This window comes from Melospiza melodia, chromosome 21 (assembly GCF_035770615.1).
Source record: "Melospiza melodia melodia isolate bMelMel2 chromosome 21, bMelMel2.pri, whole genome shotgun sequence".
Taxonomy (NCBI): Eukaryota; Metazoa; Chordata; class Aves; order Passeriformes; family Passerellidae; genus Melospiza; species Melospiza melodia.
In genome coordinates, this window is record NC_086214.1 from 8380872 (window position 1) to 8407617 (window position 26746).

Sequence of the window (26746 nt, forward strand, 5' to 3'; positions counted from 1 at the left end):
GCACAGGCGGGGCCCAGGGGGGCCAGGGGCCGGTGCCTTGGCGCGGGGCACGATGGGAGATGTAGTTCTGAGAGGAAAGGCTGGGCTGAATGAACTCAGCACCGTTTGCCCATCCTTAGGACTTCAGCTCCCGTCGTGCTCCGCGGGCAGGGGGGTGGGCGGAGCAGCGGCGGAGGGGCGGGGCGGGGCGGGGCGCGCGCAGGGGGGTTGTGGTGGCCCGCGGCGCGCGCACAGCACCGGGCGCAGCCGCCGCCGCCGCCTCAGCCGCAGCAGCGCCGAGACCGCCGCGCCCTCCTCGTCCTCCTTTTCCTCCTCCTTCCTCCTCCTTCTCCTCCTCCCGGAGCCCGCAGCCTCCTCGCCCCTCTCCCCCCCGGACCCCGCGAAGATGGTGGACCGCGAGCAGCTGGTGCAGAAGGCCCGGCTGGCCGAGCAAGCCGAGCGATACGACGACATGGCGGCCGCCATGAAGAACGTGAGTCCCGTCCCGCGGCCGTCGCGCTCTCCGCACACACACACAGACACACGCACACCTTCCTCCTCCTCCTGCCCCGCTGGGGCCGCCCTCCCCTCGCCCTTCCCGCGTGTTCCCCGCGGTGGGTGGTGGGCTCGGCCGGGGGGGCCGCGGGGGTGTCAGGGCCCCGCTCCCTCGCCCTCCGACACCCCCGGCTGAGTCCCGTTCCCGCCGCTCTTCCCCATCCAGGGCTACTTTGCTTTCTCCCGACCCCCGTCCCTGCCCTAGAGCCCCCCACGCATCCTTTGCCCTGCAGTGGGGCCCCCACCCAGCCCCACGCATCCTGCTCCTCCGCCCTAGAGCCCCTTTCCACATCTTTCTCCTGCTCTGGGGCTCGCATTCAGCCCCACACATCGCTCTCTCCTGCCCTAAACCTTCCCCCGCATCCTCTCCCTTATTCCGGGGCCCCCACCCAGTCGCGCACATCCCCTTTTCTGCCCTAGAGCCGCCCCCCATCCTCCCCTGCTCCAAACCCCCGCGCTGTGCCCTGCTGCCCCCATGCAGCCCCACGCATCCCCCTCCGCTGCCCTGGAGCACCCCCACATCCTCCTCTCTGCCTCGGGGCTCGCTGCCTCCGCAGCCCTGCAGCCCCCCGCATGCCCCCACATCCCCTTCCAGCCGCATTTCTGCTCTCCCCCCTCGCCAGGCCCCCTCCCGTGCCCCCTCCCCACCCTGCCTGAGCGTGGCGGGGCACAGGAGCCAGGCGGGGCTGCCCGGGGGGGTCACACCGGCTCGGGGCCCCGGGGGGCGAGGCAGGGGGGGACCCGGTGTGGGGAGGGGGGGTTCGTTCACATCTGTCCCCGCTGCCGAAACATCGCCCCGTGCATCCCTTCCCACGCGTGGTGTGGCGTGTGCCCCTGACCCCAAAGATCGGCAGCCCTTTCACTGTCAAAGCTCTTTATTTTTACTGCTCTTGGTTGGAGATTTATGAATTGAGTCATGTTGTATTCATTTCACGCTCTTAAAATAAAGACTCTGCATATAGCAGGCTGATCTGATTTGTGACACTGAACGCTCCCCTTCAATACTGACATTTTGACAATATAAGAAGGGAAAAAAAAACATATCTCTGATCTGATCTTGCAAACAAAGCAATCGTGGGAGGCAGGATCAAGTCATTCCAGAAGATTCTGCATTTGTCATATTGCAGAGAGGCTAGACTGGGTGGAGGGAGGGAGGGGGTGCTTTAAAGGGGAAAACTGTTCTTTATGTTTGTCTTCTTAGTCAGGTCTGAACCTTTGCTGGGAGCTGGGGTGTCCTCCCCGGCTGATGAAAAGTGAATGCCGATCTGGGAATGTCGCAGTCTGCCGTGGGTGCAGCGCTGTTTGCCCATATTGCACCATTTTGTCAATAACCTTGCATTTATCAAACAGACAAAACTGTCACAGCCCGAGCCCGGGGAGGGAGGAGATGTCTTATCAAGGAATGAAATACGGATAATCGGAACGAGATATTATCACATTAACCCAGCCGGGCTGTCCCTCTGCTGCACCACGGCTTTTATACCATTTTCTGATGGCGGCATCTATTCATTTTAAAGCAAAGCCTGCTGTGTGAGCAGATCCTACAGCTCATTTCCTACGGATAATGCAGCCGCCGTGACAAAGCCAGCAGGGATATGCCCGGGACTCACAGCCGCGTTGCTCTGTGAATTTCTCTTAGCCTGCTTCCCCGGGCTGGCTGCTCGAACCCCAGGTGCTGTTTAGAGCTCCTATGTGTGATTTTTCCTTACGGGCCCTGGTGAAACAGTAACCCGGGCTAACGCCTCTTATCAGCTGCCGGGTAGCTTGGCCGTAAGGAAGCGATCCCCAGCGGGAGCGCTGGCTGCCGCCTCCCTTCAGCAGCAAACAAAAGGCAGAGCTTTGTTCTTCCTTTCAGCACCGCGCTGCCCCGGGAGCTCCGGCACGGCCGGTGCGGCGGCCACGGCCGTGTCGCAGCCGTGTCCCAGCCGGTTATCCCCGTGCGCTGCCCAGCCCCCAGCCCCGGTTGTGCGGGAGGCTGATGACCTCGCACTCATTTCCGTAGCAACGCCTAGTGATGTCATATGCCATGGTCCAAGCTGCAATGCACCCAGGCGGTAGCAGAGAGCATGCGGGCTGCGCCTAGCGAAGGTGATGCAGAGCCGTCCTGCCCTCCAAACCTAGCCCTGCCTGGCGCCCTGCTGAGAAATGCTGCATGGTTCTCCTTTCAGACCTGTGGTGCCAGTGATGGGCATTAAAGAGGCTCCTTTCCCAGCAGCTTCATCTCACCCGTGCGTTTTGGTGGCTGCCTCACATGGGTTGTTCAGCCTCAGCCCCTGTGTGCTTGGGAACCTGTGCTGAATGGCTGTGTTAATGGTTTAAAATGGAAATGGTGTGCTGGGCTTCTTGCTGTCTGCTGATTCATCTAGGGGTGTCTGGGCTGGCAATGGTTTCTCAAAAATAATATTTATATCTAATAACTTCTACTTCCTTCCTTCTTGCAAGTGCTAGCTGCCAGTGCCCCTAATTGAAGGAGCAGGATTGCTCCTTCAGCCCCCAAAAGGGACAGGTTTACTGGGGGGTCTCTGAAAACAGCAGATGATCCCTCACCTAGCAGAGGGAGCAGAAGGTGATGCCACACCCAGGAAGAGTGCAGGGCTGGGCCCATCGATCCAGGGTATGTCTACATGACCTTGGTCATGTCCCTTGTCACCTCAGTGCTGTCTGGGGGTGCCATCAGCCCTATCAGCTGCTGGGGGACAGGAAAGCTCTCTGCTGGTCCCCAGTGTGGTCAGACATTGGCCTTGGGCTTGCTTGCTGGAGTTTCACTTCCCACAGTGCTGGTGGTTGGAGCAAGATGCATTTTTGTCTGGTTGAGCTTCAGGAAGAGCTTTGCTGTCAGAGCTCATGCCAGGGCTGGGGATCAATATCCATTAGTGGTGCTGCTGCTGGAGGCTTTCTGGAGGTGGGAGCCCTGCCAAGCCCCTGGCCAGCCCTGCCCAGGGAGCTCAGCACGTGCCTCCCCACAGACCTTACATGGAGGGGATGTGCAGGTGAATGAACAAAATGATTGCAATAACCTATGGAGGAAATCAGTCATCTTCTCAAAGTGTGTGGGGAAAATTACTGCACTGCACCTATGGGTGGTGTAGGTTGGGGTGTCCCCTGTGAGGGGAGCACTGCTCGACTTTGGGGGCTGTGGCTGTGCTGCATGCAAGGACCACCAGGTGTGGGTGTGAAGGGGGGACTGTTGCAGGTGCTGGGAAGCAGATGGCTGCTCCAAGCTTCAGACAGCACAGCTTGGTGCAGTAAATGGCCATTGTGGGTGGAGGAGGAGCGTGAGGATGGGGGATTGCAGGCCCTCCTGGCACAGGGTATGTGGGCTTCTCCTGTGATGGTCACCAGCTGGGCAGGTTATCATCCCCCACATCAGTTATCAGTGCTGATAGCAGGGCTTCACACAGACTGCAGGCTCACCCTTGGAAGAAGGGGCAGTAACACCAATCCAGCCTGACTGGAGAGTCCCCAGGAAGCAGAGCAGGGATGATTAGCTGCTTTCTGCTCGCAGTGTGCACAGACAAAAGGGTGGTGAAGGTGGAAAGGCTTCTCCAGGAGGAGTGCTGGGCAGGCCATCTGTGATGGTGGGAGGGGACCAAGGAGTGCGAGCTGCTGTAGTAGCACTTCCCAGGGGGGCTGGGGGTGGCTTTGCAGAGCCATTCCCAGTGCTGAGGTGGATGGTTGCAGTCATTAGCTGTTGGCATGCCATGGCAGCACTGATGCTCTTGTGCAGGCACACTGAATGGTGCCCAGCCTCAGGGTGCCTGCAGAGCACTGGGGGACTGCAGTGGTGCTGGGGATTGCAGACAGCCTCACTCATGAGCAGGGCTTCCTTCCTGGAGGTGCATGGGCTCAGCACAGGGTGGTGGCTGTCAGGGGCTCCTGTCCTTCTGACCTTGTAGAGGTTCACAGTGTGGGGTTGTCTCTGTGTGACTCAGCCCTGGGACCTCGTGGCCATAGCCTGAGTCACATCTGCTCCTAAGCCACACATAGGTATCAATGAGGACCCTCTGTGGTGGCTGCAGTGGACACTGCTCGCAGTAACTGGGAGTCTTCAGCACATCAAGCTCTTGAAAATTCCTCTTTGAGCTCCTGTGAGTTCTTAATTAGTCCATTTAGGAAGAGTCACTGACTTACAGGATCATGCTGGGTTTCTTAGTTGGCCAGATGTACAATCCAAGGTGAATTGGACCCAAAATATCTCTTCTTGAACTAAACAGAAATGAAATTGAGACTGTGATGGAGAATATAGCAGCTGAGTACATAGAAACAGTAAAACGTGAGCAAGGGCTCTCCATGAACCCCTGGATTATTTGGGTTTATCCAGTAGATCTATTGGATGATGTCTAACCATGAAAATGCAAAAAGATTGGTGGGAGTTGTCTTGATTTATTAATTTTTTTTCCAACCACCTTTATTTGCTGCTTTTCGTGTGGGATCATAAGATGGCTGGTTCACAGGAGATTTAATTGCTTTAGTACACCAAGTAAACTTCATAATGTCAGTTGATAAACTCTGTCTGCCCCAGCTGTGTTCATCAGCTGATCCCAAAGTTGCTCTGGAATAAACTGCTTGGACAATGATGATGTGTGCTTGGGCTTGCTGGAATACTTTAGGGACAACCACAGAACTTCAGCTCCAGAAATGTTTCCTGGGTTGAAAACTCCAGCATCTAGGGACCTACACACTGTTCCTGGAACCTGGATGATGTCTTTGACATCATCTTAGTGGTTCTCATGGATGTTCTGGATGGTGCTTTCAGGAGGGTTATCCACATAACTGTGGTGTATCCCTCTTCCTCCTGCAGCTGAGATTTGGTTTTTGATCAGGGAGATGAAAATCACGGTCCTACCTCAGCTTCTGCAGCTGGTAGAATTAAGATTTTCCTTAATTTGAGGATCCCCACCATACTTGTTCCCCTTCTTCATGTGTGTTACTGAACCACTTTTGTGGTACCTGGCCAGTAGCATCAGTGCTGCTCAGGAGCATGCTCAGCTTGGCCTTCCAAGGAGGAATAAACAGCCTCAGCCTTGCTAAGCTTCAGATCAGGGAGCTGGGGTAAAAGTGACCTGATGGACCCCATTCGCCTGTGGGGGGCCTGGGTCACAATGACCCCAAGGTCACAATCCTAAGGACAAGGATTTTTCAAAGCCTGATATTTCTCCTGCCTCTGCAGGCTTGGAGCTGAGCATTGGATCTTTTAGCTGTGGCTCTTGAGGACAGGGGGAGAAGCATGGCTCAGGGTGCAGCTGATGGAGCAGGGGCTGGGGAGGAGAGTGGTATCCATGACCCCACAGCTGGAGAAAACTCCACGGATGGTGACACATCTGGCAGGGCCTAATGCACCAAGTCCATCACTGAAATCCTGAGCTTCTATTTGGAGCAGCTTCATGCCAAGTAAGCCATGCACAGAACTTGTGTGCAGGGGTACGTATTTAAGAAAAAAAGAATCCAAGCTTTTGTGAGTCCCACCTGCTAGTGCTTGAGTAACCAGCTGCTTTTTGGGAGGTGGCTTTGTGTGAGCTCAGACGTGTCCTTGGATGTGGAGCACTGCTGAACTTGTTGGTGCTGCTTTTTCCTTGGCAGAGGTGTGCTGGGAGCTCAGTTCCAGTCTGACTGTCAGACTAGTTCAGACCAGAGCTGGCTGCTCCTGTCCCAGCCAAGCACCAGGCTGTTCAGAGGCAGCTACAGGGAAGGAGGCATTGGAAAATGCCTCCAGTCTGACCTGAGGGAGCTTTTCCTCAGGTGGGGCAGTGCCTGGGGCATTTGGTGCTCTGCCTTGTGCTTTCGTGCCCTGCTCAGCCTCCTGAGCTGCCAGCAGAATGTGAATGCAAATTACAATAACTGCAGTCCAAAGCACAGTGGAACAGCATTTGTCTGGCTTCCCATTGACAGCCTTGATGGGATCCAGGCATCATCTCCACCTGACTGTGGCAGAGCTGTGAGGCAGGGCTGAGGTTGTGCTGCACCCTCAGTGCTTCCAGGCCTTCTCCTAGGCTCCAGTGCTCTGCAGCTCATGGCAGATTTTTCCAAAGGAGGAGTATTTTCATGGCAGATTTTTCCAAAGGAGGAGTATTTTTGTGCTAACTGGTTTGGAGCCAGCTTAGACCTTCTTTCCTTTGCTGGTCAAGTCTTTGTCTTTTCCTTCTGGAAAGCTGAAAGCCTTCAACCAGCTCTTTACTGGACAGGTAACTAACCTAACTGGTCCTTAGCTGAGGTTTTGTTCCCCAAGGGTTAGATGCACATGAGAAATGGCAACTAGCATTTCTGGAAAATGTCTGGGAAGCAAAAACTGAGTGAAAACATAAGTAATGACTCGATTTGACTGGTGATGGTCACTGCTTTGCAGTGATAGCCTGGAAACCAGCTAAAACAAAGGGAAGTAGCAATGGATTGGTCACTGTGCTGGATTTTGGGTGGCTTTGTCTGTCAGCCTCTGAAACCTTTGGCTTGTCTTGGAGAAGCAGGCCAGATAAATGGTGGTGGCTGGTTTTATGCTGGTGGCATTGAGATAAAACATTCTGCCATGGCTGCTGGCTGCCAGGCTCTGCCTGTGCTTCTGCCAGTGCAGCTTTTGGTCATGGAAGGTGGGGGAACTCTTCTTTCCTCATGCAAATAAAATGGCTTTGTGGGAATGTTTTTCCCCCTGGCTGTTGATCTAATGAGCAAAGTCCTTCCTCCCAGCCTAAAATGAAGGAAAGTGGCAACAAAATGACTTTCATTCTGCTGTTTAAATTTATTTCTTTTTTTAAGTAAGAGGTCTGACTGCTTCAGCATCCAGATGTCAAGATGTGGGATTCCCACCCGTGGCTCTGGGGGAGGAGCTCAGCAGTGGGATGGCTTGGTCCATCTTTTCTGAATGCACAATGATGTGAGGCTGAGCTGCTGCATCTTTCTGGTCCCTTCTGTGGGTTAGAGCCCTTGGAGCTGCTGGGGCTGGTAAATCAGAAGGGTTGATCTTCACCCTGGAGTCTCATGCTGGTTATCTTGGTATAATCTGGAAAAGCTCAGAAATGGTAAATTCTGGAAAATGGAGCTGAAATGATGAGGCAGCAGTTCTTGTGCTGCAGGGAACACTGACAAGACTGTCTCTCAAAAGCAAAGCCTTCGTGTAGCTGGTGAAACAAAAGCCTTTGTCTGCCTGTTTAAGGGCAAACTTCCCCCAGTTTGAGGTTTTTCTCTGCTAACCCAGATTTAGTCACATCTCAGGCATGACCCAGTACATGCTCAATTAGATATTAAACAAACCTGATTTTTGGCCCCAAGCTAATGATCCAGTGACCAGGGGCAGTGCATTAGTTAATTGCAGCAGGAGAGTAACTAGAGAATGATGGCGTGAGATTCCCTTAAAGTGATCCCCAGATTAGGGATTAGAGTACTTAATGTTTTTCTTTCTGTGAAGGAGCTGTTGGAATTGAGTCCGTGTATGGGTGTTCGAGGCAGCTGTGCTTGGACGAGCCCAAGTCTGCAGGGATTCCAAGTGCAAACCATTCCTTAATTGTTTGCAAATTCCCTCTGATCTCTCTAGATGGGTTGGCTTGCTTGGGATGTGTCTTTGCTTACGTACCCAGCAAAGCTGCTTGGCGTGTCAGGGTGCTTCTGACTCCTCTCTAAGATGGTTTCAGCAAGGCTCTAGAAAAACACCAGTGGGAAGGCTGAGCCCCAGTGCTAACGAGGCTGCTGATGGACACGTTGTTTGGACAGTTGTGCTCAGCAGCCTCAGGTTTATTCATAGTAGGTGGAGAAGCTGTTGCTGTGCCATGTGCTGACAGACACGCTCAGCAATTGCTGTAGGAGATCTCTACTTGTAAAAGGCTAATGCAGCAGTGAATGGGAACTTGGGGGAGATTAACAGCCTTTGATTTACACCCAGCTGGGGCAGGCCTTGGAGCTTTGCCTGTTTATGCTGTTGGGCTTTGTTACATGGGGTGAATATTTCATTATCTGGGAGCTTGGCTTCTTGTGTTCGGTGGTGTCAAGATGATGTTGGCACCTCAGGGGTTCTGTCACCTGTGATGAACTGAGATCAAATCTGTGGTGGGAGTTCCTTGGGCTTCAGAAGAGGCTGGGAGGGGATGGCTGCAACCCGGAGAGGGGAGTTAAACAGTTGGATCTAGGATAGTGACCCTCCTTGTAATTTAAAATCAGTTACAGTGCTCCAGAAAGCTGCCAGAGCAAAAACTTGACTTTCTTCTTTTCTGCAAGTTCATTTAAGAAATTAAATAAAATTGTCTTTGCTAGAGATGTGTAAGATCAAGCCTGAAATCCCTGAAGCAGTGGGAGGGTAAAGTACATCTGGAGGGATAATCACCTTACTCACTGATGTAGAAATTAAACCTATCGTGGAGCTGGCATGCAGGAATCCACCTGGGTGTTCTGGGAAGTCTCTTGCTTAATCTGGTAAAACATGTTTGAGACAGCAAGGAACTGCTGGATCTGCAGACCAAGAGACCTAGAGCAAAAATCTTGTTTTTAATATTTCCAGAATCTTACCTTGATGTGCAACAACCAGGTGTTCCCAAAGAGTTTGTGGGAGTGACCTGGAGCAGCTAAAAATCGTGCATGCTCACTGCAGGGAGCTTTGCATGGCTGCAGCTTCTCCCATTTCACCCTTTGGAGCAGCAGCTTGCAGCTGCCATGGCAGCAGTGCCATGCCAAAGGAAGCCATGCCAGCAGGCAGGAATTGCTCAGTGAGCAGGAGCGGGCTCTGCCAGCAACCAGATCCTGCTCTCAGCCTTGAGGTGGCCTGCCCATGGCACAGCATCCCTTCTCTCTTGGCTCAGCTGGGTAGAGGTCGTGGGCACAGGCAGTTTTTGAGCCCCTGATTAAGGACAGGGCCTGGCACTTGATGCTCTGGGGAGGATTTGATGATCTGGTGGCAGGATTCTTCCTGCCTGGCACTGGGGCTGGAGGTGAGCAGGAAAGCACTAAGATCTGAGCCAGATTAGTACCCTTGGAAGCTGTGAGGTAAATCTTTAAGCAGCTAATGCTCCCAGCAGCACTAAACACCCTCCCCACATGAAACTTGGTGCATTTATCTAGAGTCTCTGAAATCTGTCTGGCTTGGGTTTGTTTTACCATGAATTGGAAAGAAAAAAACCATCTTCCTCTGCATGGACCAAGTCTTAAGACTCTAGAAATGTCCAGTGGCCATCCTGTGAATGGCTGCTTCAGCTCAAAAGCCTGTGAGCAGGTGCAGTCTTCTGAGGAATAATTTTTAAACAGAAATTAAAAACCCCCAAGTCTGTAAACTCTTCAGAAATGTTTCAGAGGAAAGAACTGCAGTTACTCTTGAAGAGCTCTTCAGCTCTCACCTGGAAAAGCTTAATGCAGCCCAGAAGAGCCTATAGCAACCATGAATTGTCATTCTCCTTCCAGAAGGATCAACGGATCAACTCTGAGCTCCTGAAAGTTGCTGTGAGCTCCAGGGGCACATCTGAGCTCTCACAGCAGTGGCACGCTGTGGCACTGGGCTTCCACGTGCTTGGCAGAGAGCTTGGAGACCAGGCTGTCAGCAGGGAGCAGAGCAGATAATCCGAGGCAGGAGAGCTCCCCAAGCTGTTGGGTGATGGAGAAGGGTGGTGCTGATCCTGTGCTGCTGCTGAGGCACTCCCAGCACGCAGCAGTGGGCAGATGATGCTGCCAGCCTGCCATATCCTGGGGAAGGAATAGCTTGGCATCCCTTCTGTTGCTTTGTGGTTAGCAGGCAAAGGTGCTGGTGTCCCATCTGCCAGGGACAGTGTGATGAGCCCTGAGTGACAATCCCCTCAAATGCTGGGGCTGATGTGCTTGGGCTTGCTGCTCTCTCCATCTGGTGGCTGGGAGGCACTAGGCCAACAGAGGTCAATCATTTTCCCTGAGAGTTTTTAATGAGCACGAGGCAGGTAATGGCAGCAAGATGCTGAAACGAGTTGTCCTCCAGCCAGTTTTCATCTTGTTTAATAGCCTGTCAGTAAGGCTAATGGGAATCAGGGTGTTAATAAGGAAAACAAGAAAACTTGAGCATAATTCCTTCCTGGCTCAAAAGCACATGCTGGCTAGAGGAGCAGCTCTCTGTGACAGGACTGTGCAATGCTAACTCAGAAATGGTTTGTAGCTCCTTGAACATTTGTTTGTACAACACTTGAACATACACAAAGCTGGGAGGCCAAAGTTTTTCTTTCCAGTTGGTGACTGGGATGTGTCTGGGCTGCTCTCTGTCCACAATAGCCATGGCAGGCAGATGCTCCCTCGTGTTTGCCTTATCTCGAGCTGCAGAAGAAGTCAGGGACACAAATCAGTGGCACCCAGGTGTTCTGCAGTGGAAAGAAACCCAGAGTCATTATCCCAAGTGCTGGGACTGCAGTGCTGCAGATAAGGGCTGGGACACAAAATGGAGCAGCTCAGAGCTCTGCTGCTCTTACTGCTGTTCTCACCTTGGCTCCCTTCAACCTTTCATGTGCAAGAATGACCCAAGCAGCTGAAATTTGCTTTTTCTCCAACTGAAATCCATGACAGCCACACTGAAACTGGAGCAGGAGGTCTGCAGGCTCCAAGGACTGATCAAACCTGAATGCAGTGCAATCACATGCAGTTATTAAGCTACAAAGGCCAATAAAATAAATGAGCTCTTGGTTTCCACATCTCCCAGTTTGAAGACTTTGTCTTGGGTGGTTCAAAGTCGCCTTAAGTAATAAAGGCTGCAGAGTGGGATGAAAGCTGCTGTTAAGTGTAGGAACATGCAGAAATCCTAATTGATGTCTGGAGCACCTGAGTAGCCTCTGAGATGCAGTTGGGCTGCAAGCAATAAACAGTTCTCTGCAGACACTGGTCCTTGAGGCACTGGGAGCAATTTGAAATGCAATGGCAGAGCCAGAACCATCCCATGTGCCCTCAGCTGCTGTCCTGTGATGTGAAGTGGCCCTGCCAGCTTAGAAAACAGGAACTGGCAGAGGATTATTCATAGTGAAACAGGCAGAGGAGAAGGCAGTGGGGAACTTGTGTCTGCCCACAGCCTGCACGTGCCTTTTTTTGGTCTTGTGTGGGATGAGAGGAAGGGTTTGACCTACAGCCCAAAACCCCCCTGGCCACACTGAGTTAAAGCATGAGCAGGGGACAGCAGAAGGGGTCAGCAAGGAGAGAAGCAGTTCTGGTGTGACTTCCACTTTGGAAGTGTGACATGGGGGCGAAGGCAAGGCAACAGGGAAAGGAACCCAAACCAATCTGGGAACATTTTAGATTTAGGTCTGGTTTAACACACGCCTACTTCACCAAAGTAGGACAGTGCTTAAGAAAAGCATATTTCCCACTGCTGTGATGGAGTTGTAGGACAGCTCACTCTGGTGCTTGGGGAGAGGCTGCTCTTGGGGAGGTTGAGTGGCATCGAGTCGTGACTCTCACCAGGCTGCTGGCTAATGGTGGCAGTTTCATGTGCTTGAGAGCAGCCATTTCTTCAAGCTGGGGCGAGCTGGGGACAGGAAAAAACAGGCAGTCTGTCTGTCATGACCTTCCAAAATGACACACTTGGGCTGCTAAAGGTGGTCTTGACACAGAATCATTAAGGTTGGAAAAGGCTTCAAGGTTAGAGAGTCCAACCTTTAACCAGTCACCACCTTGTCAGCCAGAGCAGAGCACTCAGTGCCATGTCCAGTCATTTCCTCAATGCTTCAGGGATGGGGGCTCCACCAGACCCCTGGGCAGCCCCTTCCTATGCCTGACAGCCCTTTCTGTGAAGAAATTCTTCCTGAACCTGCCCTGGCACAGCCTGAGGCCGTGTCCTCTTGTCCCTGCTCATTGGTGGTGGGGTCCCAGCATGTGACAGCAGCTGGAGATGGGAGGAGGTGACATGTCTGCAGGTGTTGTGACCTTTTTCAGCTCCTTGAGCCTGGAGGGGCTGTGTGCTGGGTGCTCCCCTTGCCAGTGGCTACAGAGCAAGAAGGCATTTCAGTGGTCAGAACATCATTTCAAAAAATGAAACACAGAAGAAGACCTTCAGGCCAGAGCTCACACTAACAAGCTGCATGTGAAGGAAAACAAGGCACTTGCTGGGGGTTTGTGTGGAGAGATAACAAATTTAATTCCATGGTGCAGGAGCTGTAGATAGAACAGGAAGCACGAGTGCTGAAGGGGAGATGGATGTTGTGTATCCTGGTGGGAGAGGAGCTCTGATGTGATGATCTTTAAAAGCTTTTCTCAGTGAACAGTTTGAAGTTCTCATGGCTGTCTCTGTCTCTCCAGGAAAGCTTCACTCTTTTGTAGCTGTCTGATGTCCTGAAGGACTCAGATTCTCTTTTAAGCAATAAGAAGAGCAAGTATTGAGGTTTATAACATGGGTTAAACTGTCAGATGTTGATGGTATTCCCCAGGGAAGGATCTCTGGGTCCTGTCAGCTTGCCAGTGCTGTCTGCTTTAAGATAAGACATCAAAGCCAGGCAGAAGCTGTAAATGGGTGGGCACTTAATTATCAAACTAAGTGAAAAGTGTGCAAGAATAAACAGGTAGAGCTAAGTCCTGTGATGGATCTTCACTGCAGTCACTGAAGGGACCTCAAAAACAGTCATTTCCTGATGTATACTCAGACCTACTCCTGCAAGGTGAGAAGTGGAGGATGGGAGTCCTGGAATAAGCCCCTAACCAACCTAACTTGCTGTTCTGTGGGAGCAAACCTTCCCCGTGGGTCTCACCAAAGCCTGTTAATCAGGATACTTCAGAAAGCAGGTGCTGTGGAAGCACCCCTTGGGCTTTTGGGGTTTACATACCTTGGCATCAGGCACAGGTAAAGTTCTGCTTGTTCCCTGGCTTCTCCTCAAGAGGCTGGAGCTTGCCTGGCTGCAATGTGATCCTTGGGCATGCCAGGAGCCTGCCAGGTTTTGGGCAGGGTGCTGAGTCAGAGCTCCAGCTGTAGTGGAGAAATCAGGAAAACCTTCTCAGACACGGTGCTGCCTCTGCAGTGCTTTGTTGCAAATCAGAGGGCTTGGATTGGTACAAGCCTCTGGTCTCCCAAGCAGTATAAACCCTAAACCTGCAGTAATTTTTGTCCAGTGGGAACCCAGGGAGTTTCCCCATGGCTTAAGGGCCCTGGAGTCTGGTGGTGCAGACACTGTGCCATCAGAGAACTGGTGGGACTGGAGCTGGCAGTGTCCAGCTTGGTGATGGAAGTGCCTGGCAGCCTGGGCTGCTCCCTGCCTAGGTGTCCTTGTGCAGTCTGCTCCTGGCAGCTGTGTTCTTTTTTTTTTTTTTTTTTTTCCAGAATAGCCAGAAGAGTTTCCTGTATCAAGTTTCCATCATTGGATCAGATCTTTGTCCTTGGCTGTTTGTGCCACATCCAGGACTTGACACTGCATCTCCTGCCCCTCTCCCTGGTCTGCATGAGCACAGGAGGGAGATGAGGCTGGGCAGTTACTGGGGTTTGCAGAGCAAATTCTGCTGTTCCCTGCTGGCAGCCAGGGAAGTAAAACTCCAAACTGAGCTTCCCAAAGAGCAGGTAGACTGCAGCCAGGGCCTGATGGCTTTGTGCTCCTGCCAAGCCCTCCTAATGCCAAGCTAGGATTTTCCTTTGGCCATTTGAAATCTCTGACTCCATGTAACAGTGCTGGAAATGGCATCAGGGGACCTGATCCCTTCTTTGGGGAGGTGAAACCCCTTCAGGGTCTGAGTTAAAGGGGGTGGTTCTGCCCTTCCATGATGTGACTGCTGCAGTGTGATTCAGGCCTGATGCAGGACATTGCCTTATTTGATGTTCAATCAGAAGCATTCAGTGCAATGCTACAAACTCAGTATATCAGAACCTGCTGTTTAGCCAGTGGCTTGGTTGAACTCACTTTGTTTCTGTATCCTGCAGTGTGAGAAAAAAACAAACAGCATTTGTTGGGCCAGCACAGGCTGCAGAGAAGGCACAGCCCCACGTGCATGTGACAGGCTGGTGCAGGGGTGTTGGAGTAGTTTCTGCTGGAGATGGGCACTGGTGCAGTATTGGAAAAGGCTCCCAGTATTCCCAGTTAGATTGTGCCTGGGCCAGTCTGACCCTCGCTGCCGGGCCAAAGGCAGCAGCTGTGGTGTGTCACCCCAGAGACACCTTGGCTTGCTGGTGGTTGCAGCTGGGCACTGAACAAGTCCAGGCTTGTTAGGAACCCCGTTTACCTCAGGAGGAATGGCTTCAGGCGATGGTGAAGAGAAAAAGGAGAGGATTCTGCTGGAGGGTTTAATGTCCAGAGGTTTATTCCATGGTTACAGAGGTCTGAACGTGAGCAACTGCTCCAACAGAATCTCGGCCGCATGGTCTGATCAGCTTTTTAAGCTCAGGGACAGGGGGAGGGGAGGGACAGGTGAGCACCAACCAGGTGAGAGGGGCAGGGTCTCAGGGGAAGATGACACCCAGACAGGCCAATGACCTCTGGGCATAGGGGCATCCTTTGAACTCGACCAACCACACGACGCCTTGCTGGAATGTTCAGCCTGACTGACAGGACTCACTCAGCATGGGGGCAAGGGGGAAGGGAGAGAGGCACAGGCACACCTGGGGGAATGACCTGGAAGGCCAAAATGGGACATTACAGCACATCACAACAGTGCAGTGCTGTGGAAGAGCAGAGTGGCAGTGACTGCACAGTCTGGGGTGTGCAGGGGGCTGTGCCAGGAAATGCCAGCACAGGCAGGAGGGCACCATCTCTGGGCAGACAGAGATGTCCTCAAAGGCAGCTGAACCTGGGATAAATATTTGCTGCCTTTTTCTGACTGACAAGGCAGCTCAGTGTAGCCTGCTGTCTGATACCTTGTGTCCTGGGCATCTTGCATTTTCTTCCTGCTGGGAATGCAAGAGCCAGATGGTTTTCTGTTCTTCCTCCCTCAGCTCAATTGCAAACTGAAATGTGTGGGACTGCAGCCTCTCCCCTCTCCTGCTGCTGAGGGCCGTGCTTCTTGTCCCCACCCTTGTCACATCTTGGCCATGTCTCTGCGGTGCTCCTTCCTGGGAGTCTGGGTCTTGCTAGGAAGCAGTGACATGGTTAACAAGGCTCCCTTCCTGCTTTTACAAGTTCCCTGTGAGCTCCCTAGGGCAATCTGCTGTCTCCACAGGTGTACCTTCCATCTGTCAGCCAGTTTGTTGAAAGGATTTTGACAGGCGACTTTCCTCCGTAATCCTTAATAGCTTCGAATTTAAAATGTTTATGGCAAAGCTAATCCCACGAAACTCCCTGTAGTTTTGATAAATCTGTCCTCCAGCAAGACTCTTCTGGTGAGAGGAGGTAAATCTACTTCTTCCTGCAGTGATTAATATCTGCAGACTTGGCTGTGGGGCACCTGCTTGTTCCTCACTTCAGAACTGGTGTCTCCTCTCAGGGAGCATCTTGCTAGAAGCAAAATTTCATCTGGTGATCAGTCTCCACAACCCCTGTCATGACAGAAAACTCTTGGAGTCAGTGAGTTTCTTGTATGGCTGTTGGTGTTGGACACTCCATTTACAGCTGGAGGAGAATAACTCAGGCTGGGATTTCTGGATGCTTCTATTTCCAAATCCCTCACTCAAAGCAGGGCAGCTTAGGTGGGATAAGCCCCCAGGTAACCTGATGGAGTCTTTGCTATCTCTTAGGACAGACAACCCAGAAGCTCTGGGGCAGGGGCACACCTTGGTTGTGCTCCCAAAGATGTCTTTAACCCACAGAATCATTACTGTGGTTTGTGCAGGTGTCATTGAGAGGGAAGAACAAAGGGAGGCATTCTGTAAAACTGCAGAGCAGAGACCTCAGCACAGCAGGCAGGCTGGAGGCAGTGTAGCAGTGTCTCACCACGGGTATTTGGGCTCGTTGTGGTTGGGCCCTGCTGCAGGAAGCAGGATATCACAGGGACCCCAGGGCCTTGTGGTTAAACTGCCACCGTTGTCTTGGCCAGGACAGGGGTGTGAGGGTTGGCCTGGCACTGGGAGCTGGGGGTGGCATCGCTGCCCTGCTTACCTTGGGCAGGAGCACTGGCAGCTGCCCTGGCACCCTGCTCTGTGCTCTTTGCCCTGTGCCACTGGCAGCTGCTGATAGTCCCAGGAGATCCTGCCCTCATTCATGTGACGCCCATTCCCTGCTCCCTCACTGTCTCTCGCCCTGCAGCAGAAGCAGCTGTGCTGGTTTGCACAGCAAGACCCTCTTCCATCTGGAAAAGGGTCTGCTGTTCCTCTGCCAGGCTCTGGAGCATCCTGTGGAGCAGCACAGATGCACACAGCAGCAGGGGTGGGAGTGCAGGCTCTGCTTGCTGCCTCTGCCTTGAGGGAGAGGGCTGGAGGGGGTCTGATCAGAGACTCTGCTTGCTGTGAGGGAAACAGGCTTAGCTGTGGCCTGGTTTTGGGAGGAGACATCAGCCAGAGCATGGCTGAAGAGCTGCAGGAGGAGTGGATGTTCTGGAATGTGCAGGTCAATATGGTGTGAGCAACTGTGAGTCATTCAAGGCCATTCAAATGAGGTCCTGGCTGGGCCTTTGGCCTCCTGCTCCCCACCATAAATGTGGTTATCTGGGCCCAGAGCAAACCTTGTCCTTACACATCCTTGTGAAAGTGACTCAGTGTTTGCAGAAGCCTTTCACATCCACACCATTACCTAATCCTTTACTGCCCTGAGGTGGCTCACAGGTTCCTGCTTTGGTGGCCTGATTCCGAGGTGGCTGTGCCCAGGGTGTGTCCTGGGGGAAAGGGGGCAGTGGCCATGCCCAGGCTCAAAGTGGCACTTGGCAGCTGTAACCAGCCCGGGGAGCAGCCGTGTGCAGCTGCTGTGTGGTGTCCTCTCTGCTGCAAGGGCTCCTCCTGCTCCTTCCAGGTCGTGGGAAGCTGGTGCAGCCTTGGCCAAAGCTGCTGCCTGGGAGGCTCCAGGCAGTGATGGTGTTGTGGGAGCTGGAATGGGATTATTGTGATACCAAGTGGTGCTTCCCAGGTTACTGAGGGAGCTCTGTGCTCATCATCTCCATAATCCCTTTGTGGTTTTTGTGGTGCATGAGGCAGGTAACAGTGTTAACCTCAGTGAGGAAAACCCAGTGTGGGGGATTTCCCCTTCACCTTGTGAGCTTTTAAGGTGCCTGAGGGAGTTGTAATTGTGCTATCTCAGAGATTCTTTGGGTGTCTCTGAAGCTTGTGGGAAGTAGAAAAGATGAACACCCTGTAGCTTGGGTGGTGTTAACCATGCAAGTAGCTCATAACCCTGGACCATCTCCTCCCTCTCGCTTTGACTGTCCCTGCATCGCCAGCTCTCATCCTGCAGGTGAAAGGCATCTCTTTCCTAGAAGACTTTTCTCGTTCTGGAAGATGCTGATCTCTCAAATAAAACCCAAGGCCTGCTCCTTTTGTTGTGGGTCTGGAGCACAGCATGATTTCCCATCTGGCTCCTGCTGGGATGGGAGCAGAGGCAGAGCTGGGTGACAGAGCAGGACTTTGGAGCTGACTGCCTCCTCCTGCCTCTCTCTAGAGACACACAGGAACACCCAAAGGAGTGATGGGGATATCAGAAGGCCGGGGCTTAACCCAGACGTCTCTTTTCTCTCCCCCTCTCTCCACGCAGGTGACAGAGCTGAACGAGCCCCTGTCCAACGAAGAGAGGAACCTGCTGTCCGTGGCCTACAAGAACGTGGTGGGGGCGCGGCGCTCGTCCTGGCGAGTCATCAGCAGCATCGAGCAGAAGACCTCTGCGGATGGCAACGAGAAGAAGATCGAGATGGTCCGCGCCTACCGCGAGAAGATCGAGAAGGAGCTGGAAGCCGTGTGCCAGGATGTGCTGAGCCTGCTGGACAACTACCTGATCAAGAACTGCAGCGAGACGCAGTACGAGAGCAAAGTCTTCTACCTGAAGATGAAAGGGGACTATTACCGCTACCTGGCCGAGGTGGCCACCGGCGAGAAGAGGGCGACCGTGGTGGAGTCTTCGGAGAAGGCCTATAGCGAAGCCCACGAGATCAGCAAGGAGCACATGCAGCCCACCCACCCCATCCGGCTCGGGCTGGCCCTTAACTACTCGGTTTTCTACTACGAGATCCAGAACGCGCCGGAGCAGGCCTGCCACCTGGCCAAGACGGCCTTCGACGACGCCATCGCCGAGCTGGACACCCTCAACGAGGACTCCTACAAGGACTCAACGCTCATCATGCAGCTCCTCCGCGACAACCTAACGCTCTGGACGAGCGATCAGCAAGACGACGACGGCGGAGAAGGCAACAACTAGACCCCCCCGATGGACTGGCAGCCGCACGCTGATGCTAACTACTGCAGTCTTTATTTTTTTCCCACGAGTGGGGGGGGGTCCGGGGTGGGGGAGGGAAAGGGAGGGGACACCTTCCCAGGGAGGCCCCCCACAACCTGTCTTTGATTGCCTCGTTGACATTTTTGCCAAAACACCACTAGTGGAAGTCAGGCTGGCTGTGCTGGTATGGAATAGCAGCCTCACTGGCATATGGACTGTTCTGTAGATTATTAATACAAGTGGAGCTGTCTTTAATTTAACTTTATTGCTAGAAATAAAAAAAAAAAAAAAGGGTTTTAAGACGAATTTGCGTGGATGGAATGGCCCTCATTTGGAAGGAAAGCAACGCAAAAACATTTGGATAAAAAAAAAAAAAAGGGAGTTCTGTGGTTCCAGTAAGGCTTCGAGCGTTTGTTTCCGCAGCCCAGGTGCCGTGTGCCCGCACCACGTCGCGGGGCCTCTCTCTGCAGCTCTGCCTGCAAATCCCCAAATTGAGAAGGAATTAAAAATAAAACCAACAAAACTAAAGAATTTGGGGCTTGCAAAGCCCTGGGATTTAGGCCATCCAATCTTTATTTTTTTTTTCCTTTTTTTTCCTTTTTTTTTTCTTTTTTTTTTTTTGGTTGAGATATTTATTAGGGTAGCTTACAGTATTAACACTAAATTGCAGTTTACAGTATTTCTACATTACAGCCATATGACATCAAGCCTTTGATTGTCTGTTTTTCTTTCTTTTGCTAGTTCTTTTGGCTTGCCTTCCTGAGCAGTCCTCGCCTGTGGACTGGCTTTAGCTATTCTGTGTCGCCCAAGGCAAGAAGACCGCCCGCCCCAGGAACATCAAAGCTGCTCTAGTTTTTTGGTCAACAGCTTAACAGGTGCTTGGCTAGCGGCTGTTTCAACTATTTTAAGTCCACAGCAAAAGGTTTAAGAACTTAATTAGACAAAGGGGGAAGTGTTTAAACTTAAAAAAAAAAAATGCCACTTAAATAAAAAACAATAAAAAAATATTAAAAAAAAAGAGCATTCAGGTCTGTATGTCATGTACTGTGTTTGGTATTTCAAAAGACCATCCTGATTTAAGGTGCCACAGCTGCTTCCTCAGGGATTGCACTGCCATTTCACTCTGCCTGACTTTCTCCCACTGTACCATGAGGTTTGTCAGCAGATCTCCAGCACCCAGGGCTCCCTTGTTTGTCACCAGGGAAGCCGGGTGCGTTTTCCTTTCTCCTGGGGAAGCTTGTGGTGTAATGAGTGAACTTCAGGAGCTTAGACACTAATTTGGTAGAGAAATTCCTCAAGGGAAGAGCTACAATCATAGACATTTCTGTCCACCATCGGGAGCCCAGGAACTTAGTTCTCTTCTTAGCAAAATCTTTTCTCAGTCTGTCTGATCCGGCCGGGGGTGGGAGTTGGGGCATCTGAATTGCTTAGCAGGTACTACTTACCCCATTTTGAGTAAGTTTAGCTTTAATTTTGATTTTTTTCCATGGTTGTTGGAGGTTCAGTGCTGTTCCCTGCAGCGCTTCCCCAGCGCCGCGCAGCGAGGAGAACCCGTGCTTTGATTCAATCCTTACCGCGATTCTGAGATTCTGACGCTGATTTGGAACCAGGCTTTCCCCGGCCCTTGCGAGAGCCAGCCCGGCACGTGGTGAGGCACACACGGCACCGCTGGGGCACGGACACGGCCCCGGGAGCGCCCCAGCCCGGCTTGGCTTGGCTTGGCTTGGCTTGGTTTGGTTTGGTTTGGTTTGGGTCAGGCTCCCCCTGCTCCGAGTGCCCCGCAGGAATTGGGGGCGCAGCACCCCAGGGTGAGGGTGTGCGGTGCCGCTGTGTGCCAGGACCGGGAGATGCTTTAGGCTTTCCCTCTCATCCACCCCCGTGTCCCGTGAGCAGTGTTGTCCCAGCTGTATAATTGGAAGTGATTTACTGGAATTACAAAACTTATCTTCTTTTTTTTTTTTTTTTTAATGGTTTTTTTTCCCAAAATAATTACTACTCTTTTTGGCTTTTTGCTCTGGCTGCTTTAGGAAACTTATGCAGGAGAGATGGCACAAGAGGGCTAAAAACGGAGTGGGGGTCAGGGACTTGATTTTTAAGCAGCTTGAATGGTTTCTTTCATTTTTTAAGAGATGCACTTGCCTATGATACTGTCTCTCCAGTGAAATGATTACTGCTCCATTACTCTATTGATACAATATTGTGCATGCTAGTGTCGTATTTCTATACAGTAGCTTGAAATTTATTAACTTATACTGTAGATGTTATGTATTCCTATGACAAAATAGTCTTCAAAAATTTTTTAAAGTTTTTTAATTTATTTTTCTTTCCTTTTTTTTTTTCGGGGGTAAAGTTTGCTCTACCAAATAGTGATCGTAACAAACTGATCTGTTATGGATGTTGCTATAGTGACATGCAATTATATATGATTTTGTTTTTAAAAAGGAAAAAAAAAAGCAAAAGAAAACACCAGTGTTAGCTTAATCTTAATGTCTGGTGTTCGTCATGGTGAAATTATAACTATTACAGTGTAGGAGAACAATGACTGTGTTCTTTGAATGAGCCTTTGTTTGTGCTTTTTGTCATGTTATGCAGTGAACTATTTTTAAGGTCTAATCAGTGATTATTTTTCCAACTCCGTGTTTCTGTAAGGAATTATTTCACACACGGACCATTCTTAGCAGTTTTTCCTCAGTGATGGAATATCATGAATGTGAGTCATTATGTAGCCGTCGTACATTGAGCAAATAAACTTACAGATCTGACGTCAGCGCTGCTTAATTGTTATCGCCTTGTCTCGACTTTCTGGGGGGCTCGGGGGGCTCGGGGACAGCCCGGGCTCTGCTCCTGGGGCAGCGCTGAGGATCCGCGGCCTCCTCAGGCTTCGGGCTCCTCCCGGGGCTCTGCGGGGCGGGGGAGCCGCGGGGAGGGGTCGGGAGGGGCTGGGTGGCTCCTTCCCCACCCCGTCCTTCCTTCCCCACCCCGGTCCTTCCCCACCCCGCTCCTTCCCCACCCCCGTCCTTCCTTCCCCACCCCGCTCCTTCCCCACCCCCGTCCTTCCTTCCCCACCCCTGTCCTTCCCCACCCCCGTCCTTCCTTCCCCACCCCTGTCCTTCCTTCCCCACCCCGGTCCTTCCCCACCTCCGTCCTTCCCCACCTCCGTCCCTCTCCACCCCCGTCCCTTCCCCACCCCGGTCCTTCCCCACCTCCGTCCTTCCTTCCCCACCCCCGTCCTTCCTTCCCCACCCCGGTCCTTCCCCACCTCCGTCCTTCCCCACCTCCGTCCCTTCCCCAACTCCGTCCTTCCTTCCCCACCTCCGTCCGTCCTTCCCCACCTCCGTCCTTCCCCACCCCGGTCCTTCCCCACCCCGGTCCTTCCCCACCCCCGTCCGTCCTTCCCCACCTCCGTCCTTCCTTCCCCACCCTGTCCTTCCCCACCTCCGTCCCTTCCCCACCTCCGTCCTTCCCCACCTCCGTCCCTTCCCCAACTCCGTCCCTCTCCACCCCCGTCCCTTCCCCACCTCCGTCCCTTCCCCACCTCTGTCCTTCCTTCCCCACCCCGGTCCTTCCCCACCTCCGTCCCTTCCCGACGCTTTTCCGCTCGCAGCCACACGCTCGGTGACTCACGCTGTAAAAATATTCCCCTCCCCGCCAAGCTATAAACAGAAAATGCGCCTTGACTCAGCGCCCTGCGAGGGATCGGGGCTGCAGCGCCCACCCCAGCCACGGCAAGGGCTGCGAGCAGGAGGGGCCGGGGGCTCACAGGGCGCCCCCACACAGGAAGGGACACCCCGACCCCATCCCAGCGCCGTGGCCCTGCCGCAGCCCCCACCCCCGGCTTATTTTGGGAAGCGAAAATCACCGTGGTGAGGGCACGGGAGAGGGGAGAGGGCTGGGGATGCTCCCTGGGGGCTTCTTCCCCTGGAGTGAGGCTGGGGCTGGAAAAGCCTCACACACAAATGGGAACCCCCCCCGCCCCAAGCACAGGAGTGACCCCCAACACCCCAACAGCAGGAATCAATCACCAGGATCGGGAATTGATCCCATTGATCCCCAGGGCTTGCCTGAGACCTGCTAAACTCATCACAGCCCAAACTGCTGGGCAGAGGGGTGGGGAGCAGGGGCTCGGGGCACAGGAAGCCCCCCAGGCTCGGACAGGGGCCTCACAAGTGCAGGATTCCTCCCAGGTCAGCGTCGGCCAGGGATGACTCAGGGGGGATTAGTGGGATTTGAGTGAGCAGGGGACATCGGGGGACATGGTGGGCCTGACCTCGGCCATGTAGGGCCCGTCCTGCCCAGAGCCCCGGGGCAGGGAGGGCGTGGGGGACACGGGGCCAGCCGGGGCCAAGCGGCACCAGGGCACAGCCCAGCCCCTCTCCAGCCCCCTGGGAGGCTGCAGCCCCTGAGCTGAACCCCCAAACCCTCAGACAGGGGGGTGGAGGGAAGGGGGAGCCCGGGGGCAGGGCTGGAGCTCAGGGGGCTGCACTGCTGGGGTGGGCTCTTGCCCATGGAGCCCCTGTTTGGCCTCTGACCCAAAGGGAGTGTTTGTGCACTTGTTTTTTGAGGATGCAGCACCCCAGGATGGTGACACTGGGGTGTGGAAACCCCAGATATTCTCTGATAGGGCATGTGGAGACCCTGAGCGTGGGAAAGCAGGGATGAGGAGATCTGGGACTGGAGACACGTGGGATGCAGGAGACCCAGATTGTGGAAAACTGGGATGCTGAGACAGGGATGCTGGAGACCTGGCATGTGAACACCAGAGATGTCGGAGATCAGGGGTGCAAAGCCCCCAGAGTGCTGGAGGTGGATATGGAGAGCAGAGATGTAGGAGACCCAGGTGTGAGATATTCAGGATGTGCATGTCAGGGACATCGACCCCAGGTTGTGAAGCCTTGGGATGAGAACACCGGGGATGTGGAGCCCTGGGTTACAGACCCCAGTGCTGGGCAGGGCTCGGGGGCCCTGCTGGCCCCTCTGGTCCCCGTCCCGGTGCTCTGGTCCCGGGGCAGCTCCCACAGGAACGGCCCAGCCGAGGGCCAGGGGGCACACACACCACAAGGACAGGTTTCTTTCACCAGCTTTTATTCCGGCTGATTCTGTCGGTTCCTTCACATTTACTCAAGGCACTCAGTGGCAGGGCGAGTACAAAATCAACAGTAAAAAGGGGGTGGGTGTGAGGGGGCAGCTGGGGGCGGGGGTAGCAGCGGCGGCTTCTCCTCTTCCTCCTCCTCCTCCTCCTCCTCCTTCTCCTCGGTGCCGCCTACTTCTTGGCCGGCTCCTTGGCCTGGCTCTCCACGGTGACGGGGATGGTGATTTCGGCAGACTGGATGGCGGGTTTGGGCAGGGGCGCCTCCACCGTCAGCATTCCATCGGGAGACAGCGAGGACCGCACGGCCGTGGCCTCCACCCCCGGGGGAAGGCTGGGAGGGGAGGAGAGGGCAGGTGAGGGCTGCAGCACCGACCCAGGGGATGCAATGCTCAGCCCCAAATCGCTGCCTCTCCCACTCCCAGTTTGGCTGAGCAGCATTCCCAGTTTGGTCAGTGAGGTTTGGAGGGTGTGGGCGGGTGGGGAAACATCCCCAAAGGCATCAGGGGTGCATCAGGTGTCTCCCCTCCTCCCTGGTACTCACGTGTATTTTCGGGTGAAGCATCTGGAGATGAAGCCGTGCTCATCCTGCTTCTCCTCGTGTTTGCCTGCAAGGGAACAAAACCTCAGTGATTGGGTGGGAACCTTCCTGCCCCACCCCAACACTTGTGAGGGGCTGATTCTGCCCATCCCAGGGCTGGTTCTGCCCATCCTGGGGCTTTTGCCATAATATCAGTAATATCAGCCTGCAGCAACTTTGGGGGGACCCTCTGCAGGGCCACCCTTGGGTGCATCCCCCAAATTTAAACAGAGGAAAGTGCAGCGCCAGGAGCTGGGGGTGGCCAAAGGGGCCCAACAGTGTCCAGCTGGCCCCACTGCTTGGCAGGGCTGGAGATTGAGCGACCCCCTGTCCCTGAATTCATCTGGGAATTGCCCCCATTCCTTGCAGGCCCTCCCTCACAGGGCGGGAACCTCATCCTGGCCTCGTGCCACAGATCTGGGCTTTGTCACAGCATCCAGGCTGCTGTGGGGGCTGCAGGGCTCACGACACCCCAGGACCCTCTGTGGCTCACTGTGTCCTTCCAGAACAGCAGCAAGGGGTCAATGTACGGGGCTGGGGGGGTTCTCTGCACCAGAGTGCACCCCGAGACTGAGCTGCAATGCTGGGCCTTCCTCCACGCCTCAATTTTCTCTTTCCCTTTTCCTTTTCCTTCTCTCCTCCATCTCCCACTTTTCCTTCCCCTTTACCCCCATCCCTTATTCCACATTTCCCCCCATCAACCTCCAGCACCGCAGCATCTCCCCCACCCCAGGAATCCCCACCCCAGCACCCACCGGTGATCTCCACGATGTTATCCTTGGTTTTCACCACCAGCTCCTCGGGGGCGAAGTGGTTGACGTCCAGGGTGACCTTCCAGCTGTCGGCGGTCTGGCGGATCTCGGAGATGCCGCTGCTCAGCTGCCGGCTCAGCGCCTGCCCGAAGGGCGAGCCCGGCGCCGGCATCAGGGCGCTCTCCCGGGGCAGCAGGCGGAAATAGCCGGGCCAGGCACTGCCGCTCGGCCACTTGTACCAATCCTCGGGGATGTGCGGCATCCCGAAGGACTGGTCGAACAGGCGGCTGCCATGGTACCTGGGGAAAAACGCCGATCGCTCGTTTTTTAAAGTCCTCAAAGTTTAATAAGCGTGGTGGTTTGAAGGGAAGTGAGTTTTTTGCGATGCTGCGCTGCTCAGGTTTGAATATTGGCCACACCCGGTGTGGCCGTTGGGGATGTGGATGCGCCTCTGAGAGCACAGGGGTTAAAAGCAGAGGACTCCCAGGAAACCTTTCTCTTGGGTTCCGGTGGGGAAAGAGTTCGGATAAAATGGTTATAAAAAATAGTAATATAATTATAGAGTAATAATAATTTGGATAATTTGAATTAGGGCAATATGAGACAATAAATTAAAGAGTTGCGGATGTCTGGGTACCTTTTTCTGGGCAGCAGGAGCCCGAAAAAGGACCCACATTAACAGAGGATTAACCCTTAAAAGCAACAGCCTGTTGAATATTCATACACCTCATACATGATGCATAAATTCCATTCAAATACAGGATTCTGTCTGGTCATCATCAGCTTCTTCTTCCGAATCCTAACAGCGCCTTTGAGGCAGGAAGAAGTTCATTTCTTCTGATAAGAGACCAATAAATTCATTTTCTCTGAAAGATTTAGGTGTCCTGCAGCTGCTATCTCACTGCGGAGTCCCTTCTTTAAAAAAAAGCATCCTACATAGCATAGTTTCTACTTTAACATTTTTAACGACCTAAAACCATCTTCACCACAGTACTTAAGAGAATTAACACAGCATAACTTTCTAACATAACGCATGTAACATTTACAAAAAGCCAATGATAAAACCCATGCATCTTCCACCGTACCAGTCGCGGAAGGGGTCCCAGCTGGGGCTGCGCAGGAAGGTGAAAGGGACGCGGCGCTCGGCCATGGCGTGCGGGGCTGCCCGAGGGGAGGGCGGCCCGGCCCTTATGAAGAGGGCCCGGGGTTATTTTTAGCCGGGCTGCTCAGCTGGCTATTAATGGAAATCGCGGCAGCCCCGCCGAAGGGACCAGAAGCTTGTGCCGGGCTGGGGCGGCCGCACGCAGCCGCAGAGGGTGGGTGGGGAGGGGGCTGGCAGCCTGCAGGGCCCCCGTGCCAGGGACGTGTCCGTCCTCCTGTCATCGGGAGAGGCTCGGCCTGCTTGCGAGTGATGGATGGCCCTTGGAGCCGCTCCCGGCCTCTCTCTCTGCCCGGAAAACAATCCCCGGGATGCGGCGTGAGAAGGGGCTGGGGCTGGGCCAGGCTCGGGAATGGCCGGATGAGTCAGAGCAGGATGCCCTGAGTGGCCCTGTGCTGTGTCACCGCCTGCCAGAACCTTCCAGAGCCCCCCAGCAGCCGGCCACCCACCTTCCAGAAG

General features: G+C 53.7%; 2 protein-coding genes and 1 long non-coding RNA gene across 3 annotated transcripts; 1 reads left to right on the forward strand and 2 right to left on the reverse strand.

Moving 5' to 3' along the window:
• Positions 1–225: 225 nt before the first annotated feature.
• YWHAG (tyrosine 3-monooxygenase/tryptophan 5-monooxygenase activation protein gamma) lies at positions 226–21488 on the forward strand. The gene is made up of 2 exons (XM_063174111.1): positions 226–472; positions 18036–21488. The coding sequence occupies exons 1-2, from the start codon at positions 386–388 to the stop codon at positions 18690–18692; spliced, it is 744 nt and encodes a 247-aa protein (XP_063030181.1). The 5' UTR covers positions 226–385; the 3' UTR covers positions 18693–21488.
• On the reverse strand, positions 21154–22324 carry LOC134427923 (uncharacterized). Its single transcript, XR_010030262.1, has 2 exons — positions 22282–22324; positions 21154–21610 (listed from the first exon to the last, which is right to left on the reverse strand). It is a non-coding gene; the product is annotated as an uncharacterized LOC134427923 (long non-coding RNA).
• A 1451-nt stretch (positions 22325–23775) lies between these two features.
• HSPB1 (heat shock protein family B (small) member 1) lies at positions 23776–26333 on the reverse strand. Its single transcript, XM_063173958.1, has 4 exons — positions 26214–26333; positions 25132–25427; positions 24341–24404; positions 23776–24130 (listed from the first exon to the last, which is right to left on the reverse strand). The coding sequence occupies exons 1-4, from the start codon at positions 26276–26278 to the stop codon at positions 23971–23973; spliced, it is 585 nt and encodes a 194-aa protein (XP_063030028.1). The 5' UTR covers positions 26279–26333; the 3' UTR covers positions 23776–23970.
• Positions 26334–26746: the final 413 nt, after the last annotated feature.